The sequence below is a fragment of the Psittacula echo genome (assembly GCF_963264785.1).
Source record: "Psittacula echo genome assembly, chromosome: 5".
Lineage (NCBI taxonomy): Eukaryota > Metazoa > Chordata > Aves > Psittaciformes > Psittacidae > Psittacula > Psittacula echo.
Window position 1 is genome coordinate 8,473,196 of NC_137739.1, and position 24,517 is coordinate 8,497,712.

A 24,517-nucleotide genomic window follows, 5' to 3' on the forward strand; every position below is an offset into this window, starting at 1 on the left:
TGTCAATAATTACACTCTATGCCCTTTATGTACACGTTTTGGATGGGCACACTCAATCTCCTCTGTTCCCTACATGACGGTTGTTGGTGTAACACATGCTTCCTTCTCAAACAAGATCTCAAAGACTTGGCAGCAACACCTTATGAGGAAAACAAATCCTTCTGTCTGAATTTGTTATAGTGCCTACACTGTATCAGTTCTGCACAAAACACTGACTATCCAGCTGTCTTCAGAGGCAAATGGCACTTTCACCTTTCATTAACAGCTGGTATTTTCATGCTATGAACTGAAGAGCAAAAAGGCCACATCCAAAAGAGGCTTTAGGCACCTAAAGCAGACCTTTGGCTAGGCACTTAGAACATCCATTTGACTTGAGATCCTACAAGCTCTGGCTCTATTTCAGCTTATTAGGTCCAAAAATCTGGTTATTTTAGTACCTAGCTTGCTATCTACCCAAGTCAAACTGAAATCTAGAAATTAAACATTCCTCCATTAATGGGTGAAGAGCATCACCTTTACAATAAAACAAAATCAAAATAAAAAGACCATAAGCAAGAAAATATGGCCATGTGTTGCAACGCTACTCACAGCTACAATTGCCTGGGGTTACAGCATTCACCCAGAAGTACAACATCCAAGGATTACTTTTCCTTCTCTCCTATAAAGGATTCAAATCTTCCCATCTCACTTCCTTAACCACCAGAATATCGCCTCAAGACACTAACATCATGCTTGAATATTGTTTAAACGATAATTCAAGTATACGAGAAATACAGAGAGGGACTTTTTACAAGGGCATGTAGTGACAGGACTTGGGGGAATGGAAGATTTAAAGTGGAAGATGTTAGATTTAGATTAGACATTAGGAAGAAGTTCTTTACTATGAGGGTGGTGAGGCACTGGCACAGGTTCCTAGAAAAGCTGTGCCTGCCCCATCCCTGGCAGTTCAAGGCCAGGTTGGACGGGGCTTTGAATAACCTGGTCTGGTGGAATCATAGAATTGATTTGATTGGAAAAGACCTTTAAGATCATCAAGTCCAAAGGTGTCCAAAAGAAGGTGTCCCAGCTGGTGGCTGGGGTTTGAAACTAGACGATCTTTAATGTCCCTTCCAACTGAAGCCATTCTGTGATTCTATGATCTATTTGAAAGAGAGAGTAAATGGGGACTGCAACTTTGGAGCCCAGAGACAGGCGCTCGCACAGGAAAGGACAAACTGATTTCTGTTCCTCCATTGGTTTCCACATTTTCCAAGAAATTAGTATTACTTGGCTATGTATGCAAGAAATCCCAATGAAATCAACTGCATCATCTAGCACCCTGCTTAGTTTAAGTATGCTTTTAAAAGCTTGGCTAAGTGAGGCTGGTGAGCATTACTTGTCATTCAGCACTTCAGAGGGGCTGCTCCTTATTCATATCAATTTACACCCTCAGGAGGCTGTAAGGCTGAGAAGCTTCCATCTTAATCTCCTGCAAAATGAGTGTAAACCATGACCAAGAATAGGAACAGCTTCTGTACCAACTGTAGAGATGGGACAACAGCTTTAGAATAAAACACTGGATTTGGAAGAAATTGATCTCTATACAGTGATAATTCAATTACCACCATTTATTTGTCTTCCTATTAGTGATTAGGGTTATGCAAACAGGACACAGAAAATCAAGTGTATGGGGATAATACCGTTTTCTCTTTTTAACCAGCAATTTTCTCTGTCATTTGAAACCATTCACAGATAAAACACTATTTTAAAAGCTATTTGAAACAAATTATTTTCTATACATAAAAACAGGTAAATCAACAGCCTCTAACCTTTTCAAAACTCCCTCTAGAAATGGTGGAAGGTGTATTCTCACTTTGAGATGATCTAGCTTCACTGAGAATTGAGATGTCACTGTAAAAATAACTTCAAGTTATCCACATATTGCAGATCTTGCTACTGTGTATCACTGGACAAGTATCACGTAAGATCAGTGGAATTTTATGAAACTAGGTTATTATTTGGTGCAAAATATGAAAATGAGAAAGGTAAATGATCAGAGTCACCTCATCAGGAACATCAGCCATTTTCTGATGGTAAAATATGTAACGTTGGTAGTGAATAAAACATATTCTACCCTGAATATCCTCACTGCCAATCAGAAGCACCTTCCCTGCCCCTCCCCACACTGTAAGGATTCTACCTGGAATTAATTTGAGAAGAGTAACAGAAGTGCCCACACCACCAGTGGAAAAGAGTGGGACTACTTATTAAAATGAACAGCTGCATGCTCGAATTGAAAATTTACACTCACATGCAAATTTAGTGAGAGACACCAAAAATGAAGAAGAAATGCTGAGAATTTAGGAAAATGGTTTTTCTGTGTGTGAGGAGCAGGAGAAAAATGTAAACATACTGAGCATTTGCTGTGTAAAAATGACATGTGAAACCTAAACAGAACAATCAGGCCCCTCAGTTCTAACAGTTAAAAAAATACAAAAGGTCAAGTGTGCCTGCATTACAGCTTTCAAACACTAGCTACGCTATGGCACTGTACATACCCCCTACAATTGGATTTTCCCCCTCAAAAATAAAAACTAGAAAACTAAAATACCAAAAAAGAAACTGGTAACACCACATAAAAATACATCCTTTTAGTTGCAAATGCAGCAAGTCTATAAAATAATTATATACAAGAACCGCTTAATTGTGTTGTTATTCTTCCATCATCGTCCAAGCCTCTTCTGCTTTTTGGTAGTACTGATTTGCCAATCTGCCTTTCATGGCTTCCATTGCTGCTTCTGCTGCTTCGGTGTACAGCTCACCTAGAAGAGGAAATAGTATCAGTTGTGTTGACAGGGTAAAGAAAAAACATCTCTTTATCCTGAAGTAATTAGAGGACAAAACCAGAAATTTAAAGTCAAACTACACGGTCTATTTTAATAGTGTCAGTAGAGTTACATTAGCTGGAAATCTGGCTTTTCTTATATGAGTGGCTGCTGACAGCTCTTCAATGTATTTGGAAGGTCTGGAAATATGACTGGCCTGTAGGGTCCCCCAAGACGACTCTAGGACTTAGATACACGACATGTAGATTACACAACTAAGCCGATGTTGTGTGGGGCCTGGGAGTCATGGGTGTAACTCAAAATACAAGCAGCAACCTGCAGTTCAGTGGCCTGACACAGAGTGAAGTTTGCTTGCTAGTGACTCAGTGTGTCACAGGTTTGGACTTGGCACCGCCTTACTACTATCACTGGCAAGATCTCCTTCCAGCCTTGCATCACCCAGCATCATTACAGCTTCAGCCACACATCTGGGGATACTGATCCTCAATGTGTTTTCTAACAGCTGAAACAGTTAACGTATTTTTGGGGTACATGCTGGGGGGAAAGGAAATGAAAAGCAAGATTACTGATTACAGAAACAAAATAGGGCCTCACCTGATCTCTGTGGATCCTTATTCAGGTGAAACCCTCCTGTCATTAACATCTCTGCTTCCCTGGCCAGGAGCAGATACCGGGGCTCATCCTGAGTGCCATCATATTCACCTCCCTCATCATAGTCAGTCATGTTCAGTGCAGCATTGTACCAGTACAGCGCCTCCTTCCAATCTTGTACTCTGAAGTTAAAAACACATTTTGAAGACCAGTACAGTAGGAATCAAACGTATTTTGCACTGGAGAGTCAGTGCTAGTTTTGCACTAGCTTCTCTGAGCCTTAAACTCTCAAAGAACACAAATATTTTCATGCAGGCTCACTAACTGCACAGCAGCATTGGGTCACTATATGGAAACAAGGCTGGGGCCACTCTCTGCAGTAATTAGAGAGAAGAAAGTGTCAGACCTAAGTGCCTTGCTGAACTCCAGTCTGAGCTTCCTTACCAGTTCTATGGTTTTGGTCTGACATTTGTATTTGTGAAGATAACTGATTTAGAAATAATCCGAAGTTGCAAAGAGTCTTGTTTTATAAATATTTTAAAACCAGCACTTGAGAATGCTCAGTGCACTTCAGTGAGAAATTTAATGTCATTTTAAATTTCACCACTGCTAAGAGTTTCACTGTTGTGCAAACCAGAACACTCTCGTGTAAATAACAAAGACTTGTTACACTGCAAAAGCAGAAAAATCATTATCATTACCTGGTATATTTGGTACTTAACAAAATTAATACATGTCCACTTTTAGAAACTCACCTAAAATGCTAGAACAAAATAAATTATCAAACCAACATATTGCATAGCCTTTCAGCAAGTCACAATCTAGTTCTGAGTCACAATACTGCTCCTGTCAAGGTAGGAGTGCTGGCCAAATCAAAAGCGCCTTAATGATATAAAAGCATTTTCAAACTTTTTAAAACTTAGGATCATTCTTAATTAAAAGTAACATCCTCAGCATTAAGACCACGTTCCTGTGAAATTTCCATTCCTACTTCTATTACGAGCAGCAGTGAAAGACTACAACTGTGACAGGTACTTCATTCATCTGACTGCGTCTCATCTGTAGTCACTTTATGGCTGCACCTATTTCTCCTGTACCACAGCTTCTTTCACAGCAAAAAAAAGTGGTTTCAAAAAATCATGAAGGAGGACACATAGCAGTTGTAAACACTTTTAACTTACTTTTAGGGTACTACATCTCCAAAAAGAACTCCTGTGTTCATTTTTTTCCACTGATCCCAGGATTTTTAAGTACGCTCAGTATTTTATTCACACCTGGGCAATTCAAGTTTGAAGTAACTCCAACACACTACTTCATAGCATTACTTTTGACATAACAGTTCTTTATGTGAATGAAAGACATACAGCAAGTGCTTCTCTCACTGCCCTCCTCCCTCAGTGGAGTTTCCACCAAGTTAGTCATGCACAGTACCTGTCTGAACCAAGATTTACACCTGTATCATATGCTCTTGCTACCAGAATCATGGAAGGTCGGTCTCCAGCTTCTGCTGCTCTCAGCAAGTAATCAAATCCTTTATTCCTGTTTTCCTTTGTGTCCTAGTAAAACAAATAAAACCTTTAAAATGCATGTTTCTAAATAAAACTACCTCTTCCTTCTTCAAACACTAAATGCAGTTTCTCCAAGTCCGTAATGGCTGTAAGTATTTAGTATGTCTGAGAAACAGGCCCAGCCAAAAGAAACTGAAGCTGAATAGTAAAGATCACTTCAGAAACTTCCCAAAGGTATGCAGTAATCTGCTGGCAAAAGCAGAAACAGGCGGCATTTTTTTGCTGCTTTGCCCAAGACCTTAATTACAACATCATGTGTTTTCTCTGAAGAGGCTACAGAATACCTAACCGTGGTTATTATTTTGTCTATTTCCTGCTATTGTTATATTATTTCTACAATGGACCATAATTCTACATTTTGGCATTTTCTTTGATTTACCTCAAGAGTGACCTCAGAAAGAATGTGATGTGGCAGCTGAGCACACATGAGTCCTAACCCAACAATGGCTTCCAGCTCTCCGCAGTCTGCAGCATGTTCCAGGTGAAACAGGGCTGACTCCCGATCCCATTCCTTGTCTTTCTCACAGAAACGCCCAGCTTCATGATAGCGAACCATGGCCAAATGAACCTAGAACACAATTGTAAAGGAGACACAAGTATTAAGTATAGACCTGATTCTTCAGGAGCCCTACTTAGGCACAAAAACAGTTATCCGAGGTGTCTACTTTAATCATGTACCTCTGACTGAGCAGAGGACTAGTTTGATAACACAGACTTGGATCCTGACTTGTGCCTGAAAGATTAAACAGGCAAAAAGTGATGATTACATGCAGTGCAGCTGCCTCTCCAGTTCTGTAAGTTTAGACACATACAGCTTTATAAACCTGACTACTAAGAGAAGAAAGACCTAATTCAGCAAGACTGCCACATCTTCCCGTATCAATGTGCCGTAAACAGCATCCCAGCAGGCTGCCACACCAGAGCACCAGATCTCAGGGGCATGGCCCAGCATATCTACTTGGGACTTGGAGACCTTTGGAAGGGAGTCGTAGTTAAAGGCACCCAGCCTGCAATTGTCTAAAACACACCAGCCAGCAGGGCAAACGGCAGTGAACATAGGTCACAGGCTTTATGTACAGCAATGGCCATCACAAGAAAGGAATTGACCTGAAGCATAAGAAAATCAAGGATATCCAGGGAAAAATCCTCATACCACTGAAGTCATTATTGCCACTGGGGAAGGATTTCATTCCAAACATACCATAGGACTTTGAGGGCTTTTTTAATCTTCCCTCCTCAAGGAAAGACAGGTTTCTTCTCAAACCAAAAGGTTTGAGAACATCTGAGGCTCTCACAATGTTCAGGAAGATCTACACTGTGTGCTTTGAGTGTGGGCTTACGCCCATACATAAACCCAAACTTAATTCACATTTGCATTTTCTGGAACAGTCTAGAATAAAAAAAAAAAGTCTTGGTCCATGCTATCATTTTTCAGAAGCCCAACCCTGCCTATTTGCAAGATATGTGGGTCATGCACATCATATCTGTCCCACTGTATCTTCTCTGCATGATGCCTTGGGAAAGGCAGACGAACCAACAGCAGGGTCCTTCCCAAAGGCACCCAGATGTTGCAAGTCCAAAACCAGATGGAATTCATGGGTTCCTAGGCTTAGATGTCCCTTATAAAAATATGATTAGGTGCCAAAAAGCTATAGACATGTTATTTATTTTCACCTGCACAAATAACTCATGCAGAGCAACACCTCCATATAAATAATACATACAAGATACCTCTTTCCAATTGGAAAGAGCAAGATTACTAGACCCATCTTACCTTCCCAAGGATTGACTTCCCAATTTTCTTTTCAAGTTCTAGTGCATTGAGCCTCTGAATTTCTTGGGCAACACAGGATGGTCTGTGGATGTGGACTCTTCTAGAGTTGTACAGATTTAATTTCTCCACACTGATCTGAAATAGGAATATACTGTTATTTTAACCATAATTAAAACTTCCATACTATTCAAATGGATTACCATCCAGAAATCAAAACTACCATTAATGTTATTAGTAAATACTCTAATTCAAGACATGGCTTTCAAAAGTCATGTTAGTAGCTGAAAAAATGGTTAATATTCTTCATTAGAAATAGAGGGCTTTGCTCTATTTAATCTCTACATCAATCATCTTCCGTAAATGACAGCAGTGAAGCAAAGACAATCTTGAAGTTCTGAATCAGAAAAAAAGGTACTCACAAAAATAAACACCCAAACCAACCATACTGCAAGCACTGAGTTTTATCCACGCACAAAACATTTAAACCCATAGCATTTAATAGAGTTACTTAAGTTTATAGCCACAGAAGCAGTCACTTTGTAAAACACACAAGAAGGCCTGGTTTTCCCTAGCTGAGTTAGATATACAGTAGAGAGAGATACTGTCTTGTATCTCAAACACTAGATGTTTTTATAGAATCATCCAACCACGTATGGGATACAGTTCCAAACATAAAGGGCAGAAAGGAAATACAATCTAGATACTAGGTACAGAACTATAATTATTTTTTTAAGTGATTTTTTTTTAACTGATTTATGTCAGGGATCAGTTACAGAGGTGACGATTGGTTTGTAATGGTACTTCTTTAAATGGAATATAACAGACAAAACAAAAATAGGAAACAACAGAGTGGTAAGTTAATATTAATAAACATTATGTAGCTGAAAAGGAAGGAAAAATGACATCTGAATTAGTGATGTGAAGTCAGATGGCAGTGGAGAAAAAGGACAAGCAGAGTGGCAAACTCATAGTCTATGAACATTTCTGCTTTATTTACCCTTGCAGAGCTTCCCAAACTGTCTTCATCAGATTCATGTCTTCGGTTGTTGTTTGAATGGCCCTACATTAATGTAAAGATTTGCATCGTTTAATTTGCAGCAACTGATGTGTGCCACTTACCCCTCTAGACTATTCCTAGCCAGCAAAATTCATAGTGACAACGACCAAAACGGCTTCCACTGAATCCTTTTCTCTCAGTGATACCACAACATATAAAGAAGCATACTAAAATGGTGTGAATACGGTACACCCAGTTTTCAATCCTGGAAACTGGGTATTCCATGACAAACACCTTTCTGCTTCAAAGGTAACAAAAGCAGTGGTATCTTTGGAAGCAGCATTCTCTTTCCTATCTTCTAATTAAAGATGTGATTAAGATCTTCAGGTCAAAAAAGCATTTACTTAAAAGTACGTATTTTAAAGGAGTAACCGTTAAACCCACAGGAATTCTAAAGTTGCATATATTATTAACAGACAGCAATATTAAGTTCTGTAATATCTCAAGCCATATAAAGTCACAGAAAGTAGAGAGGGTAGAAGAGTCTGAATACAGAATGTATTTATGGATTCCATATGACAAGCAGCTGGCTACATTTCTCAAATGTAATACAGAACACTTAAAAACCCTCACAACAATATGCAATCAAATGGAATGTCTCCTCATCACAAATGGTCTTTTTCCTCTTAAAGTATTACTAACATTCTCAAGATAAGTAATTCCACAACATGTGGGAATTTCTTTACAATTGTTTCCTTTTTCTACAAAGTTTAGATCAAGAAGGATAAAAAGATAAGATTCTTCTACGGAAACAATTCAGGTATGAACAGGCCCAACTCTGCTAAACCCAGAGTCAGGTTCTTACCCTCTCTCTATGATCCAGATCTTCTAACTCACTTCTCTTTTCACTGGGATATCCACTGTCTCCACCATTTTCACAATCCTACAGAAGAATGGAATAAAACATCACAGCATTAGCATTACCCTTTGTAAGGATCTCAGCTTGACATTTCCCAGAGAAAACCTGCTGCTCGTTGGAAAGATATACTGGATGATTGTATAGTGCCCTACCTCTGACAGACAGAACAGGACTTTATAGCCCCGAAGGTACTGCCAATTCTGTGTTCTTAGAAACATAGAAAAAAAAAAAAAATCAAGGACTCATGTACCTTACCAAATCAAGATTTCACTTCATATAGTTTTCAGTCTTCAGTGGCAGCCAATTAAAAGATAAAACACTAACTGACAGCCCCTGGTACTAAGGCTCTAGTGTTGGAAAATTCCCATTGCAAACTTATTGCAGTCTCCTCAGTGAGGTTCTTTAGTATCCTACAGTACCAGTATTTGCGGAGAGTTAATCAATGGGGATTCTGTTTAGCTTTGGCACAAGCGCCAAAGACACAACATGCTGGCAAGGGAACAGACACTTTAATTATCTGTCAAAATACATCAGATGTAAATAAATACCTGGAGGGAAAAAAATAATGAGTACTATTTTAAAATAACATGTTCTTCCTTTATTAGAAACAGCAAATGCAGATAACGTGACCTGCAGCAGTGAAAACAGGCAAAGCACCTTTATGTGCTCTAACTGAACAAAGTCTTCAGGCAGTCCTTTAAAGACACATTCATTGAAGAACTGCAATTTCATTCTCTGCTGGACACATACTCACCCTTTGGTTATCAAGCTGATCACAGTCTTTGTGAACAAGGTTATCTACTTCATTGAACACAGGCCAACCTAGAAAAAAAAAATAATTGTTTCTTATTGTAAGGATAACATGCTTGAGGAGAAAACTCTGGACACCATCATTTTACCACAGTCTTTGCACAGAAGCATCTGTGCATTAATTATCTACACAAAAGTACTTTTGGCTTTTTTCTGCTCCAAGAGGAATGCCAGAGACAAGTATTCTGGACTAGACACCACATGTTGTTGTGTTTAGAAGCAATAAAACAAAACAAGTCACTGTCGTATGTTCAGGACCACCCCAAGCAAATTATGTATGAGGCTCACTCACAAAGCATGTCCATCTTTTGGCTGTGAGGGGTTGCTGAGGAAGGAGAGCAGGGCAGAGAGTCAAATGCCACATCGCTCATGCTTTCATCTCCAGAGTTCTCAGATAGGCGGAAGAGCAGAGGGGGTCTGCTACCAGAGAGTGTCCTCACCTGGCTGCTGCCACATTTTTCCTCTGTGCCACGGAGAATTGTTTGAGCGGATTCCTTGGCAAATTAACAAGAAAGTCCCATGAATGATGCTTCTCTGTACTCTAAGCATGCTACATAAGACAATGTGAATGCTTATTAGGAGTCCTCTACAAAAGAGGGTGTATAAATACACACATGTATACATAACTATTTGCTTTGAGAAGTTCTACACCCTAACAAAACACCAAGTCGTGGCACTGTTACAGTTAGAGAGAGTTCTGTTTAGGACTGAATGTCATTCAAAGCATTTTGTCAAGTCCCGTTCCCACTAACACCAGTTGAAACCGACATCAGTTAAAGATGAGCAGTTCTTTTCTTTCTATTCTCTCCAAATTAGGTTTGCGAGATACCAAACTTTTTAATGATTTCTGCATTCAAAGATATATTTGGTCCTAAATTACATGTGCTATAAGGTTCCCTATTAATTAAAACTACAGCGTTAATTCAGAAACAACAATGGATAAGTCAGCTTTAAACTGCAATATTAGTGATTCAGGTGGTTTTATTTGCCATGCAAATAGCACATTTCAGTTTTATCTACAGTGCTTTTAATGTCAGAATAAACCAGTTATATTGCTTAGCTACACTTTTTGCATCAAGCACTTACAAGCAATTTTCTATTACAATCCAAGGCATCTTTCTCTTTGGATGAAAGATCAAATGGTGCAAGCCCCATACTTTTGCAAATCTTGTTGCAGGAATGAGAATGGAAGAACAAGGCCATACCTCGAACACCTACAGCATTAAAAAGAAACAGAAGTGAAGAAAGGGTTTATTCAAAGTTTACACAACAGTTTACTTACTTAAAAGCTAGAAGTCCCAAAGCATGTTCTAAAAAGTCAAAAGAGAAAGGAAGTGCTTTGTAGCACACAGCTCAACCGACTTCCATTTTATTTTAACACCTGTAAGAACTTTTCACTCTCTCTGAAGAGGGTTAACAGAAGTTTGCAATATCTTCAACAGCTATGTATGCGCAGGACATAGGGTGGTGAGGCACTAGAACAGGTTGCCCAAAGAAGTGGTGAATGCTCCGTCACTGGCAGTGTTCCAGGCCAGGTTGGACAGTGTCTTGGGCAACATGGTATAGTGCGAGGCATCCCTGTCCCTGGCAGGGGGGCTGGAACTAGATCATCTTAAGATCCTTTCCAACTCTAACCATTCTATGATTCTACGATGGAATAAAAAATTAATTTGGGTGCATCATTGAGAAATGTACCTAAATTAGATTCTGCTTACAAAACTGGCTGTTTCCTATGAACAACTTCCTGTATGCACACCTGGAGCTTTAAAAATATGCTTATGCCTCCACAAAATTAAAGGCCATGATTAATGCTCACACACTGCAGGAAGCTTGTTAATTTCGTTCCTTGTTTTGTTTAAGAGTAGGCCAAGAGACATGAGCAAAGATCAACTCTTATTTTAAATCTGCCCTTGTGTGACAGCTACCCTGTTCAGGCACTCCTTACAACAGACTTTCCCCAGCTGTTTGCAAGACCCTCAGAAATGTGCCTGCTCACTCAGCCATGTGGTGGCTACTGAGCAGACAGCTGGGAAGAGAAAATAAGCATCCATGAGCATGTGAAACAGGATTATTGGGTTTACCTAGATTGCCATCTCCAAAATCTGTACCACTCTCTGTATGGATCTGAGGGTCCGTGTAAAGATCTCCAACGCCCTGGATGTCAACAATAATGAGTTGGTGTCCTGAGCGCTCAAAGGTGAAGTGACTGAAGGCCTGGGAAGAACCATAGAAGACATTTGAGAAAACTCTCCTTTGATCTACTGAAAACAGCAACACCTATTGACCACTTATGAATGGGCAAAGAGGTCTGATAACTGCATTAGTGAAATATAACTGGTATAACATCATGATGAAAGCAATGAGAGACTAAAAGCATATAGTAGATTGCTTCTTCAACCTGTGCCCACTTGGAGATGGGCTAAAAGAGTCAGGGTGAAAAGCAGCAGTGGAAACATGCAGGGGAGAGGAGATTGCTGTATTCCTCCTTCCTGAGATTCTGTTTTCTGCTACAGTCTTCACCTTAAGTGGGGAGCTGCCTGGCAGAGCGAACAATAGTAGGCTCTGAAGCAAGTGCAGAATAACTTCTGCATAAAATTCCTGGCCGTGCTTGTGGATCTCCAAGCTCTGCAGCCCTGGCATTCTGCTTCCTTCTGCCAACAAGCAAAGCTCTGCCACATTTTGAGAGGAAAAAGAAAAACCAAACAACAAAGCACCAACAAACAAAATCAAAACACTGCGCATCCCCATGTGTTCTCCTTCCCCTACTATGCCCTTTCAGAGGTCCTCTGAACAGCTGATCTGGCACTACATTTGTGTGTCAGATAATGAAATGCACATTTGTACTCTTTAAATGCAGCATTTCAAGAATCAGGTATAAAAAGCCCTTCTCTTTGGCATAAAGCTGAGACATTAGGAATCTTCTGGGAAGGCCTCCAAAAAAGCACTGCCAAGACTGGGGGGGGGTGACTAGTGGTGATAGACAAACATTTTAACTGCAGCAAATCCCACGGAACATTTTGTTCCCAACCTGTGAAAGCAATGCACTGATTCAGTGTACAAAAGACAGGCCAGAACATAAACTCTCTGCTTACATTAAGCATCACAACAAATACCCCTCAAGCCCCAGTAAAACACTCTTCTGCTACGCTGTCCACTTTGCATTCATTCGCCAGTAAAGTTCTTTTATGAGATCCAAGAAACACTTGAAATCTGTACTTTTATTTCCATATGTAATCTCAGATTCACCTATTCAGAGATTGTAGCTGAAAAAAACCCACCCCAAAACAGATTCTATATGCAAATGGACTAGTTTTTTTTATTTATATAAGTTGGATATCTGCCACCTCCTTTTGTATATTACATGAGGCACCAGAAGACTATTTAGTATACAGTACATGACAAGTTTTTCTCCCTGCCTTAATCTGAAGAGAGTTTGAAATACACTGATTCCTGCAATTACAAGTAGAGTGAAAGCGCTTAATGTTTCCAAAGAGTGTTATCCATGTTCAACTCTACTAAAATCAACAGACACTGAAATGCAATGAAGCAGCGCTTAGCACTTGAAAGAGCAGGCCCCAAATAAGGGGCAGACATACTGCAAAAAGAGAAAATAATTTGGCAATGTACTGGCAAGCCTGCAGTTTCCTTCCCTGGCAGCAAAGCAGGACCTCTAGATGGAGCCAAAAAATTTCCTGTAGCAGACTCTCTGGGAAGCATTAAACAAAGCCCTACTTGCGGAGTAAGACGAACGTTGTCGTCTCGCACAAATCCAGAATTTGAGTTGTATTTTATGTATTTGCCCTCAATGTAATGTTCCAGGTGAAAAAGAGGCTTTCCAGGTCTGTTCTTCATTTCGATAATACACATCTGTACTATATCCACCTGGGGAGGGAAAGAAGATAAACAATGACTAATAGAATAATACTGTGTTCAGATCAAAGTGTGTGTGAATCCGCCAGCTGTGAAAACTTTCCCAGTGAAAGAAGCTGAACAATTGCAAAGATCTGGGTGTTATAAGCGAGTGGGGAAGAGTCATGTGCTGCTTAGGTTATTGGAGAGATTCCATAAATTAGAAGTCACTTCAAAACAGCTCTGCAGAACTTCTACCACACATCCTTCTCAAAAATTCTTAGTAAGGTTGGCTTTCTATTTTATGTTTGTGGGTACTTTAAGAGTGCCCTGCAAAAAGTCTATACCAATATCAATACCACAACTTCAATAAATGTGTTTTCAGAGATGGACTGAAGACATCTATCATTCAGGTATTTCTGTATCCTGCCTCACCTCCTTCCTGTCCCAGACACAGTCCTAAAGGAGAAACCATCACAACTCTCATTTTGTTTACATCTTTTCCAATATGGCATTTAAAACTTCTAGATTTCTAGAGTCCTCTCTGTACACTCCACTCTATACCTCACCTTGCTGTTGTGAAATTGATAGTTATTAGCTAAACCTCACATGGGAGGCAATGCACATACTTCACAAAACTACTCATTTTGGCTATTTAGTTTTTAAGGCCTCCATACCAAGGCATTCTTCTTGACCCAAGCATCTTGTCACATGTCACACTCAAGTCAGTGGTAGAGCCAAAAGCAGGTACCAAGATACCACAGTGCCCTTCAAGCTGCCTTTTCCACTTACTTTAAGTCATAGTTCCATTCAGACAGTACCAGCTGCGGATTAAAGGGACTTGACACTTGATTGATATACAGCAGGACACACTCAACTAAGAGTGAGTATGGGAGTGACAGTTAACAGTCCTTCATCCCTGCACTTTAGTTTCTTGATTTTTAACAAGCTATTTTCTGCTGGAGGTGCTTTTGTCCAGGATGCAATGACAGCTTTGACCAGCAGCTATCCAGCCTACCACCATGGAAAAGGACAAAGCTATGCTGGCTGTACATAATGTTTAGCACAGATTCCAGGACCAGAAATACAGCTAACGAAGCAATAGAACCACCTCTCCCTGAATCCTATGTGTTTATGCACATTCCTAGCACAGAGGATGGGAACTTCTCTAGATACAGTGAGCCTAGTCTGACATTCCATCCACATGAGAGTTTCATACATCTTCCTTCATGCTTTGCACTTAACACAATGTACTCATATTGTTACCGAGACATCTGAAGGAAGCAAAGCCACAGTATCTTCATTTTTTGTAAAATTACTGATCATTCCTCAGAAATCTATATTTGAATGGCTTCATAAAGTTACTCAGGTTTCCAGGTCTTCTTAAAAATCAGTGCTAGTTTAGGTGCTTAGATAGGTTTTCAAGATTTAAGCATCTACATTCTTGGAACACTAACAGTTAAGTGCTTGCTAAGACTGCTGCTGGCAATAAATTCTGTGACATCTCTGCTTATCTCAAAAGCAGCTGGGCAAATATCTAAAAGAGCAATACAAGCACCATTTTATTTGGGTCTTCAGTCAACAGCTGAGAACAGTCAGACATTCACAAACACACAGCCCCTAATCCTGGAAATATAAAGCAATTTCTGTATTTACTTCATTAAAAATCAGCTATCATTTAATGGAAAACACAGTAGGGCAGAAGAATCTGTCTAAACAATTAAATTTAATGGAATGCAAACAAGTAATTCCCTCTAAATTCACTTGAAAACTAATCTAACAGGAGAGCAAGACTGCACCTTTTGCCTAGCAAGATCTTTGAATGTACCTGTTTTGGTGGCTTGTGACGGTTGTACTCTTCTCCCCAGAGTTTTGCTTCCATCTGAAGTCGGACATCCTCAAAATACACATCCCTGCCCACACTCTCTATGTATTGCTTGGCAACATAGTTATAGGCACCTTTCCAGTTCTGTGTGTGTAAGAAGTTAGACAGCTTTTTCCTGAAAGACAAATCAATTGTTGGTGAAAGGAAAACCCAGAATTTTAATTCACTCCTTCCCATGTCTTTGCCTGCTTGGACAAAGCCAGGCCCTCCAACCAGCATAACCCTCAGTCATTTATCAGATATTCTAGCTGCAAAGTGCAGCACAGGTAGGGAGCAAGGGGAAAAGCAACATCCCATATGAATATAGCTGGGATGTGCCAGAGCGCCTGGTCAGTTTGACTTCAGCTACTTCTACTCTGAATTTCCTCCTTTTCTCATGTCCTTTCCCACCCTCCTCCCCTCAAACATGGAGTATAAAGGGTCGGTGCCACCTCAATGCCCTGTTCTAGTGTCAACAATTATCTTCTGCAGAAATTAACAGGGAGTGGCCTTTCAAACATGAACTGAGAGGAGAGAAACATCTTCTATGATAACAGAAGTCCTGCTGACTTCTCAGCACGCAGGGGTGACTACTCAGTATCCCCCATGCTTCCAGAAGGAGAACTGAAGGCAGAGGAGGAGTATGAAGAGTATCTAGAGTAAGGCATGTCTGGCTACTAAGCAGTTCTCATGCACTGCTCAGTAACAAACCACGGTTCTCTTGGTGCCATGGCAAACTACATTTTGAGAAGTTGGTAGCATCACTCAAACTCTCAACCTTCCCCTCCTTCCTTTCCTCTCTCCCTCCCAAGACCTTGGTGAAGTCTTAGCACAGGGGACACTATAAAGACAAAGCAACTTCAGACTGCCTGTCCTCCAGCATGGATGGGCAGTCGCTAGAACAGAGGCCTTGGAAAGAAGGAACAAGCAAGTGAGGAAAGAATTTAACGGAGGACTCGAAACCTTTCCAGTTCTCTGCATAAAACAAGCCAGCTCATGTGCTCTTCCTAAAGCAAATACTCTCTGAAGTTCATTGAGCCAAGTGCAGCTAATGCTGTTGCTGTCATGACTAAAGACTTGCAGAGTTGCAAAAATTTAGAAGAAAGAGCTCCAGATGGGAAATATCAGTGCACCATGGAGAGCTATGAAAAAGCCAGCAGCAGGAAGCTGATACACAAGTTCTGCTTGCTTTGTACAAAAGGTTAAACCAAAGCTGCAAAGAAAAATTTTTGTTTATGGCACTACTCAAGATACCATGTAAAGGGGAATTTGGTAAATAACAGCTAAAAGCAATGTCAGCAGACTAAGATTTGTTACTTCCTACACTTCATTCCATGCTGTTATCTATCTGGTTTGGCAAGAACAGAGCCTCCAGCGTGAACTGATACTGAAACAATGCCAAACTGGAAGACTGAGGGTTACTTTTCCTCTTTTTTGCTCAAGTAAAAAACATCATGTTTCTGTCAATCAGAAGCTTCTCTCTTTCTGGACATGACATCAGATGTGAAATGCAGTTTCTCTGGATACCACAACTGGAAAGAAGGGGAACAACCTTAAACATGCACATGAACATTGTCCAGGAAACATTCATTTCCAGAGCCTGGAAAGGCAGGGTACTCTTCCAGCATGAACTGATTTATAGCTATATAATGCTCATGCCTGCAACCATATTTGCTAACACACCCTGAGGAAAGAAAAGCTCCTCCTCTGCCTTCCCCCACACTTTACCCTTCCAGGGAGTGTAACTGTTAGTGTTCAAGCTGTGCCTTACTCAGAACAAGATTACTCTGCAACATGTGATCTTGAAGTAAATTCTGGAGGGATTGCCTCCCTTGGTGAAGAAGGTTTTCCAAGTTGAGATTGCATCATCCAACTATTCCCTCCCCTTTTCTCTGCCTAACCATAAGCCTACAAGTTAGCCTTCAGGCTGCACACACCTCTGGCCTCATATCAAATTCAAACATATTTTAGCACACCAGGAACACAGAAATGAAGTAGCTGCTTCTGTACTTTTACGAGTATATTGCCTCCAAGAGATTGTGGAAATAGCATAAATTTATTAATTGTTAATTTTCAGGGTGATTATACTTGCTGAAACTGGATATGACTGCATGTTAGCTGTCCCAACTGCAGTTCCACTACAGGCAACGGCCTGACTTCCCAAAGCAAGCTCACTGGATGCTGCATCATGCTTGCTTGTTCTTCCCTTAAAAGAATGTTCTGCTTTCTGAAGCCCACTCCCTGTGCTGCTGCTGGAGTCACACAAACACGAATGAACCCATCAGCTACACCTTTAAGAAACCTAATGGGCAGGCAAACTTTACAGTTTCCACCACACCTCAATGAAATTCCAGTCACCACAGAAGAAAATACTGCACAGAGACCAACAAAGATAAAGCCAGCAGATACTTACGTTCTGAAACACTCCCGCATTGCTCCACGGCCAAAAGGCTAGAGAAAAGAACAAACAAAAACAGATCATTGCCATTTCCACAGATTTAATTTCTACCAGTAAGACACACAACCATGTTTTCCCCTTTATATCCTGTAGAAAGCAGTTCTCAAAACAGGCTCTATACAATATCTATCTCCTCAAAGAAAAGTGAAAACCCACTGGCAGTGTAGGTAGGAATCTGTGGAAAAGACAGTATCGCATGGAAGAGACATGTCTTTTAAAGAAGCTGTTTAAATTCTCTCTCCAGTTTGGAGTCAGCTCTGCTGTGACTGCCTAGAGAAGCTAGCTTTGCAGACCTCGCATTCTCTGTATTTAGGCTTCCATGCAGGATGTGCCCAGAAGAGCATCACCTCCACAGATGCCAGATACTCCATCAGCAGCAAGGTGACTCCAACATACCACCAGCTTCACAATTTAACTAGGAAGCAACCAGTAGCTTTTACCCTCCCATCCAGAAAATTCAATCAGTTTTCATCCTAAAAGCAGAAATTATCTGGAAGCACGCAAAATAGCAGGACTATTGCCAGGCAGTGAGATGCGGCCAGCAGGAAATGCGAGGGAGATGACCAGGAAAGGAACAAATGCCTCATGATGCCGACAGGGAAGGGCTGCCTCTATGTTATACCCTACACTGGGGAGAAAGTGTTTTGGTGTCCTCTGTTGGGACACCAAAACATAATGGCTAAGCCAAGGAAAAAGAGAGGTAGGAGAAAAGAATGACACTGGGACTTAAAAACTTCTATATGAAGAAAACATCTCGCTACCACCATCCAGAAACAGAAAGGAGATGACATATTGGCTGCTAATAAATATGAAGGACTGTGTGATCTTACTTGTGAAGCCATCTTGATGAGGACTTCATCTTCAACCCAGTCCCCAGTAACCGCATTGTACCTGCAAAATCAGGAGATGTGCCTTTTAGAAAAATGCAGAGAGAACCCAAATCCTCCCATCTGCAGTGCCTATCCCTCCTTATCTCCAGCTGGCTGCTAAAAAGTGCTGCTGCCATTCCAACACAAAAACGTCTAGTCTTCCCACCACACTCTTGCCCTCCTTATTTAGTATGGGAAAGAAGAAATATATATAGCTCTTTGAAGAGATACCAAATCCTACTGACAATGAACAGACTCCACTACAGAAGCTAAACTTTTGCAACACTGCAAATTAGACTTTATCTGCTTCGATGTTAAACCTCCTCCGTGATGCCTCAGCAGTACTCTGGGGACAGAAAGAGCCTTACCAAGCCCTACAAACTGGACAGGTTGTGCCCCCCAACCCTGAGCTTGCATAAACCTGGTTCTGGCTGGGGATCTGCTGCAGGACTATGGAAGGTGTGAGCAGAACTCAGCACCAGCTGTGGCTGTCAAAAGCATTGGGGCCAAGAACTACCCACCACTGCACCAAGGGAGGAGTAAGTCTCTGCACAACCCTATGATAATACAAAGAGTATGACTCTGGTTTCTCCTCACCCCCTTAACTCCCAACACAGTAAAAGCCAAATTGAGAACCACAGTGGCTGACTCACCAACACGACTGTTTCCAGACTGATTCTCCCAACCTGTATCAAGTACTTCACACATGCAGACACCCCATATACCCCCTTTATATATTCTGTATCACCCCAGTTTGCAGCAGATAAAAGACATGAAATAGGAATATCAGAGCCATTTTAATAGATTATTTGAGTAGCCCTAAACTAGTATTATCACTTACTTGTATTTTAAAATATGCAAACTATTTCAGGACTGTGTGACTGACCAGGGACAGATACAGCCTATGGGGAAGAGGAGCACTGTGTGACAGTGTTACATGATTGGAAGGGAGGCCTTCCCAAACACTGACACTAAGTGGTAATTAACTAGCCTCTAACTCCTACCCCTTCCACCAGAAACCTGTGTCAGCAGGGTGAACGTTTTGGCAAAGCCTGTGCTAAAGCACTAAGCATAGTTTCAGGGCCAAACTCAGTTTCAGCACGTACACCATACTGAGCTATTCTGGGCTTTATAAGAATTTAAATTCCAGCCACATGCAGCAATACTGCACGGACAGGCAACAGTGAAACTGCTATTTTAGGAAAGGCACAGAGTGTTAGGTTGGTTTTTTTTTCTAAACTATTTAAACTAAGTATGCTGCTTTTTCATTGCGATTCATTTCCTTATTAGATTAAGTTTACAGCAATAATAAGTCAACTAGAAAATACTTCTCAGCCTTGTTTCCTGTCTACATTGTGGCAACTCAGATATTACTTAGGTAGGAGAGTAAGACAGTGTGACTCTGGTTTGCTGAAAGGTTTATTTTTTTATGATGTGCAGTATTTACATTTTCCTGGGAGATTCAGTTGAGATACACTTACTCTGGGTGTTACCACAAGTTCTCCAGCCACGTAATTACACATATTCTGCACTACACAAACACAGCCCTTGCATAAACCAGCACATTCTGTTTAACATCAGCACTAAAAGCAGAAAGAACCACAGACCTGTAACGAGTGGCATGTTCTGTCTCAATGTCCTCAAGATGAAATTCTGCCCACGGATCAGGCATATGCTTAGCTTTCTCAATAGCATGTTTCCAGGCTTCCTGAAGAAGTTACAAACTGGCAGGTTATTGATAATCAGCAGCAACTCACAACAAATACATTTTCTACAACACATCAGGATCCCAATGCTACAGAGATGTGCAACTACATGAGCCCCCAAAGCACTACTCAGATGGGGACCAAGTGGTACAGAAACCACTGCCATTTTATAGCTTCAAATATAATGAAGCAGTTCAAAAATCCAAAGCATCAGGTTTCAGTTCAATTTGCACTGCTGTAAAGTTACTGTGAAGAGAATCTGATCTAGTATACACCAAATATAATTTGCAAATATCTCTAACATGCACTATAAGCAGTGAAAAGGCACATCTAGATGATATTAATTCACTTTTGCTGGTTTGATTTTTAACCTTATTGTAACTAACAGCATATGCTGTTGGGTAGATGGTGTATGTGACACATATGTGTAAGCATAGAATGTCCATCAGCAACATAGCAATATGGACAAAGTTCTGTAAACCCCAAGGCCCCCAGACTGTGCTCAGCATAAGAAAGAAGAAATAAGAATGCTGTAATATTGGATTATTATAGCAATTCCAGACAAGTTGGTATTTCAATGTCCACCAAGTCAGCAGTAAATAATCAAAGTAGTCTTCTGGAATATAAATAGTCTTTCTCTACCAGCCAATTTAGATCCTTTTCTGTTAACATCTTGATCTTCCTTTTTTTACATTGGACTGTTCCAAGAGAACAAGAGATATGATCCTGTGATGTGCCAAATGCCTTTTGCAAAGGTGAGCAGGAGAAAAGGCCACTCTGCACCTCTACCAGTAAAGAAATACTGAGCTCTGACGCCTTATTACTGCCTCTGAGTTTCAAGTATGCAGAAACAGTCTTTAATATTTTTTTATTTATATCTCATTCAAAACTAGAAAAGTACAGTATAAATTGGTGTCAGCAATTACATCAAGGAAGTTTTTGAAGCAGCTGAACTTTTAAACTGTTCATTTATTTTTATTTCAGCTGTAACTTTGTATACCTTGCAAACAATTTAAATGCTCCCCTTTCTGACAATGAAGCCAGAAAATGAATACAACACTACAATAAAATTTTAACAAGACATGCTGAGAAAGATTTCCTACATGTTCCATGAGAAAACGAAGTTGCCTCAGAGCATGTGATGATTCACATTTCATAAGTATCTGGGAACTTCCATACTTGAATATATGTGAAATAGGGAGAGAAACAAGTAGAATTGCTTGGTCCATTATCTATGTCAAATCATTCTTGAGTAGGGTCCCGCTCCAAGGGTGATCTGTGTCCATGCTAGGGAACGATTTAAATAAATTAATTACTTCTCCTTGATCTTGCGAGGTGCTTTGTACAAAAGCTGTATTTTAATCTTCAAACAGAAGATGGACTTCATGGACATGGGGCTAACAATGCAATTTTCTCCTGCTGTAAGGCATATGGCTGCCATATTAAGTTGATGTCTTGCATTCATTTTTGTCCACAGTAGGAAATACTGTGCATAAGCAACTACAGATACGCACTTTCAAAGTGATCTTTCAGGGTACAGAACAAAAGATGAGTATTATTTCATTTAACAGATATCTTTTTTAGTTTTGACTTGATGACTTTTACAGGCTGCGACCAGCAGTTCTCCCAGACAACAAAATAATGAACTAAAAAAGGACATAAAAAGAAAAGCAAGCCAAAAAACCTTAATGCATCTATTAGATAGATACATGTTCACATTTTTTTTTTAACCTACCCGACTATGGTCAACCACAGAGCCATGCTTAGAACGATGCTGTGTGTCATTCTAAAGGACGCATGAGAAACATAGAAGTAGGAAAACACAGGTGGTAAGACAAATGATTGACAAAGAGCCTCTGTTCTCTTCGTTAATTAAAGCAAAATAAGGAAAAGAAAAAGTTCTTCAACTGAAAAGCCACTCTTCAATTTATATTCACGTATTCATAGATTGTTTACATCTGGGAACAAACCTATGGAGGTAAGTTGGCACTGTTTTAATTTGAAACATCCTTTTTTCATTTTAATATGTTAAAAGGGTCTTGCCTATGAATTACTGAGTTTAATTACTATATTAATTACTGAGTTCTGCTCAGAGGCAGAATTAGTAGCAACTCTTGTATCCATCTCATTATCAGTGGTCCATACTGCTGTTAGCTTTGGGGTCTAACAGGTAGACTCTGATCAGATCAGGCTGTGGTGGTTTAAGATGTTACTAGTCCTGGCTGCTTCACTGTGTTGGAAGTCACCATTTCTGCAGCTTAAGCAGCAGATGAAGCCTTGCTTGCTCCCCATCTCAACCCCATGCATCTTACCTGTGATAGGAGCTAAAATGCCCAACTAGACCAAAGCATGGGCACATATATTCTGCAAAAACAACATGGTATCTTAGGAAGGAGTAAATAACTGCAATATCTTAAGTCCTTACCAGTTTTATTTCAGGCCACATGACTCAGAACTCACACTGCAAACTCAAACGCAAGTGTTTAGTACATGCTTAAACACACATAAGTGAAGACTAAGCTTCTTATCAGGTCTTAACTTGCTTAGCATAGGATACACTAAAATCTGCCCCCTTGTCTCTATCTAAACTTTTACTCTTCACCTTTCTTAGGAATATGTTCCTTTTAATGTCTCTATTAACTAGCCTTGGCAAAGATCTTACTGCAGACAGGGCAGATTCACTTTTAATGTGCTACTTAATGCTAGCTGACTGAATCATAGAATGGCTTGAGCTGGAAGGGACCTTAAAGATCATCCAGTTAAAACCACCTGCCACAGGCAGGGACACTTTCCACTAGACCAGGTTGCCCCAATCCCCATCAAGCTGGCTTTGAACACTGCCAGGAATGGGGCAGCCACAGCTTCTCTGGGCAACCTGTGCCAGCACCTCACCACCCTCACAGGGAAGAATTTGTTCCTAATATCTAATCTAAATCTATCCTCTTTCAGTTTAAAATCTTGTCCTATCACTACTTGCCCTTATAAACAGTAACAGTCCCTCTCCAGCTTTCTTCTCAGCCTCTTTAGCCACTGGAAGCTGATCTAAGGTCTCCATGGAGCCTTCTCTTCTTCAGGCTGAACAATCCCACCTCTCTCAGCCTGTCTTCATAGCAGAGGTCCTCTAGCCCTCTGAGCATCTTTGTGGTCTCCTCTGGACTTGTTCCAGGTTTATGTCCTGAAATAAACCCTTAGGTATCTTTCCAGGAATAAAGCATGCATTAGGCATAACCAAGGTTTTACAGTACCTACTAAATAGATGTTAATGTTTACACGAAGAAATGTGTTAATACAACACATTAAATCCTAGTCTAGGCAAAATCTAAGAAACATGCTTCTTTATCACAAAGGGTACATATTTGAAATATCTAACCTATAGAGTAAATGTCACTTGCATTCTTGAGGCTCCATTGCCTGGCCTGATCTGTGCAAATGGAGCCAAGTGGAACAGGACACACTGCCAAGGAAGCACCAACTACAGCCCCTTTGACCTCTCTGCAATGTTTTGATGACTGTTCACTTCAAAAAGGGCAGCTGCTGCTTGAGCACACTGTCAGGAACTACTGCCAGCGTGACACTTCATGCCCATTACAAAAAGCTCCCTGGGCAGTAACCATAACCTAAAAATCTACCATTACAATTGAATATGTCCAAATAAAAATATTATGCATTATTACGGATTTTGCAAGCAGAGGCAATAAAGTATCTTCTGTCAGGCCCCAATTTGGCTTACAAGAAGTATAATCTTTTAAATCTCCCAATTAATGTATTGCTTTTTAAATGGTTTGATCATAACGGCAGTTAATTGTTCACCTGGGTTCTGCTATCTTTGTAGATTAAGACCTCTCAGTGAACTAAAAGGGACAGTAAGCAATTCAATGGCAGTGCCAGACTATTGGCTTAACGGAATTAACTGCAAGTCTGGAAAAAATAGATTATTTTTTCATTGAAAAGTGTTAGTTGCAAGACATGAAGCAGTTAAGAGAATCTCTCATGCCAACTAAGTAAAACCAAAACCTTCTTGAAACTAGAGCAAACACTTACCTTAAAGCTAAATGAGTTTCTAGGAGAAGAGCTTGAACTGTACTGTTCAGTTTTTGCTAAGTTGCTATAAAAATTGTCGACTTTGATACTGGCAGACTTGTTAGCAACTGGATCATCCGTTATTGGGCAGATAAAATAATTGTCTTCATCATCACTATCAGCATCAAGATAATTCCCAGAGTTGGCTGTAGTTGATCTGGCATTATCAATCCCTTCCATACGAAAAATAAGGTCCTCGTCTGCCAT

At 40.3% G+C, this 24,517-nt stretch overlaps 1 protein-coding gene across 1 annotated transcript; it reads right to left on the reverse strand.

Annotated features, from left to right (window-relative positions):
- Positions 1-2,379: 2,379 nt before the first annotated feature.
- On the reverse strand, positions 2,380-24,517 carry EEF2K (eukaryotic elongation factor 2 kinase; the record flags this gene model as incomplete). The annotated part of the gene is made up of 17 exons (XM_080617404.1): positions 2,380-2,801; positions 3,420-3,598; positions 4,848-4,972; positions 5,364-5,552; positions 6,759-6,893; positions 7,756-7,818; positions 8,621-8,698; positions 9,429-9,496; positions 9,777-9,978; positions 10,571-10,698; positions 11,566-11,698; positions 13,217-13,366; positions 15,162-15,333; positions 17,611-17,648; positions 18,486-18,546; positions 20,132-20,232; positions 24,272-24,517. 17 exons carry the CDS (start codon positions 24,515-24,517, stop codon positions 2,692-2,694), a joined length of 2,178 nt encoding a protein of 725 aa, XP_080473530.1. The 3' UTR covers positions 2,380-2,691.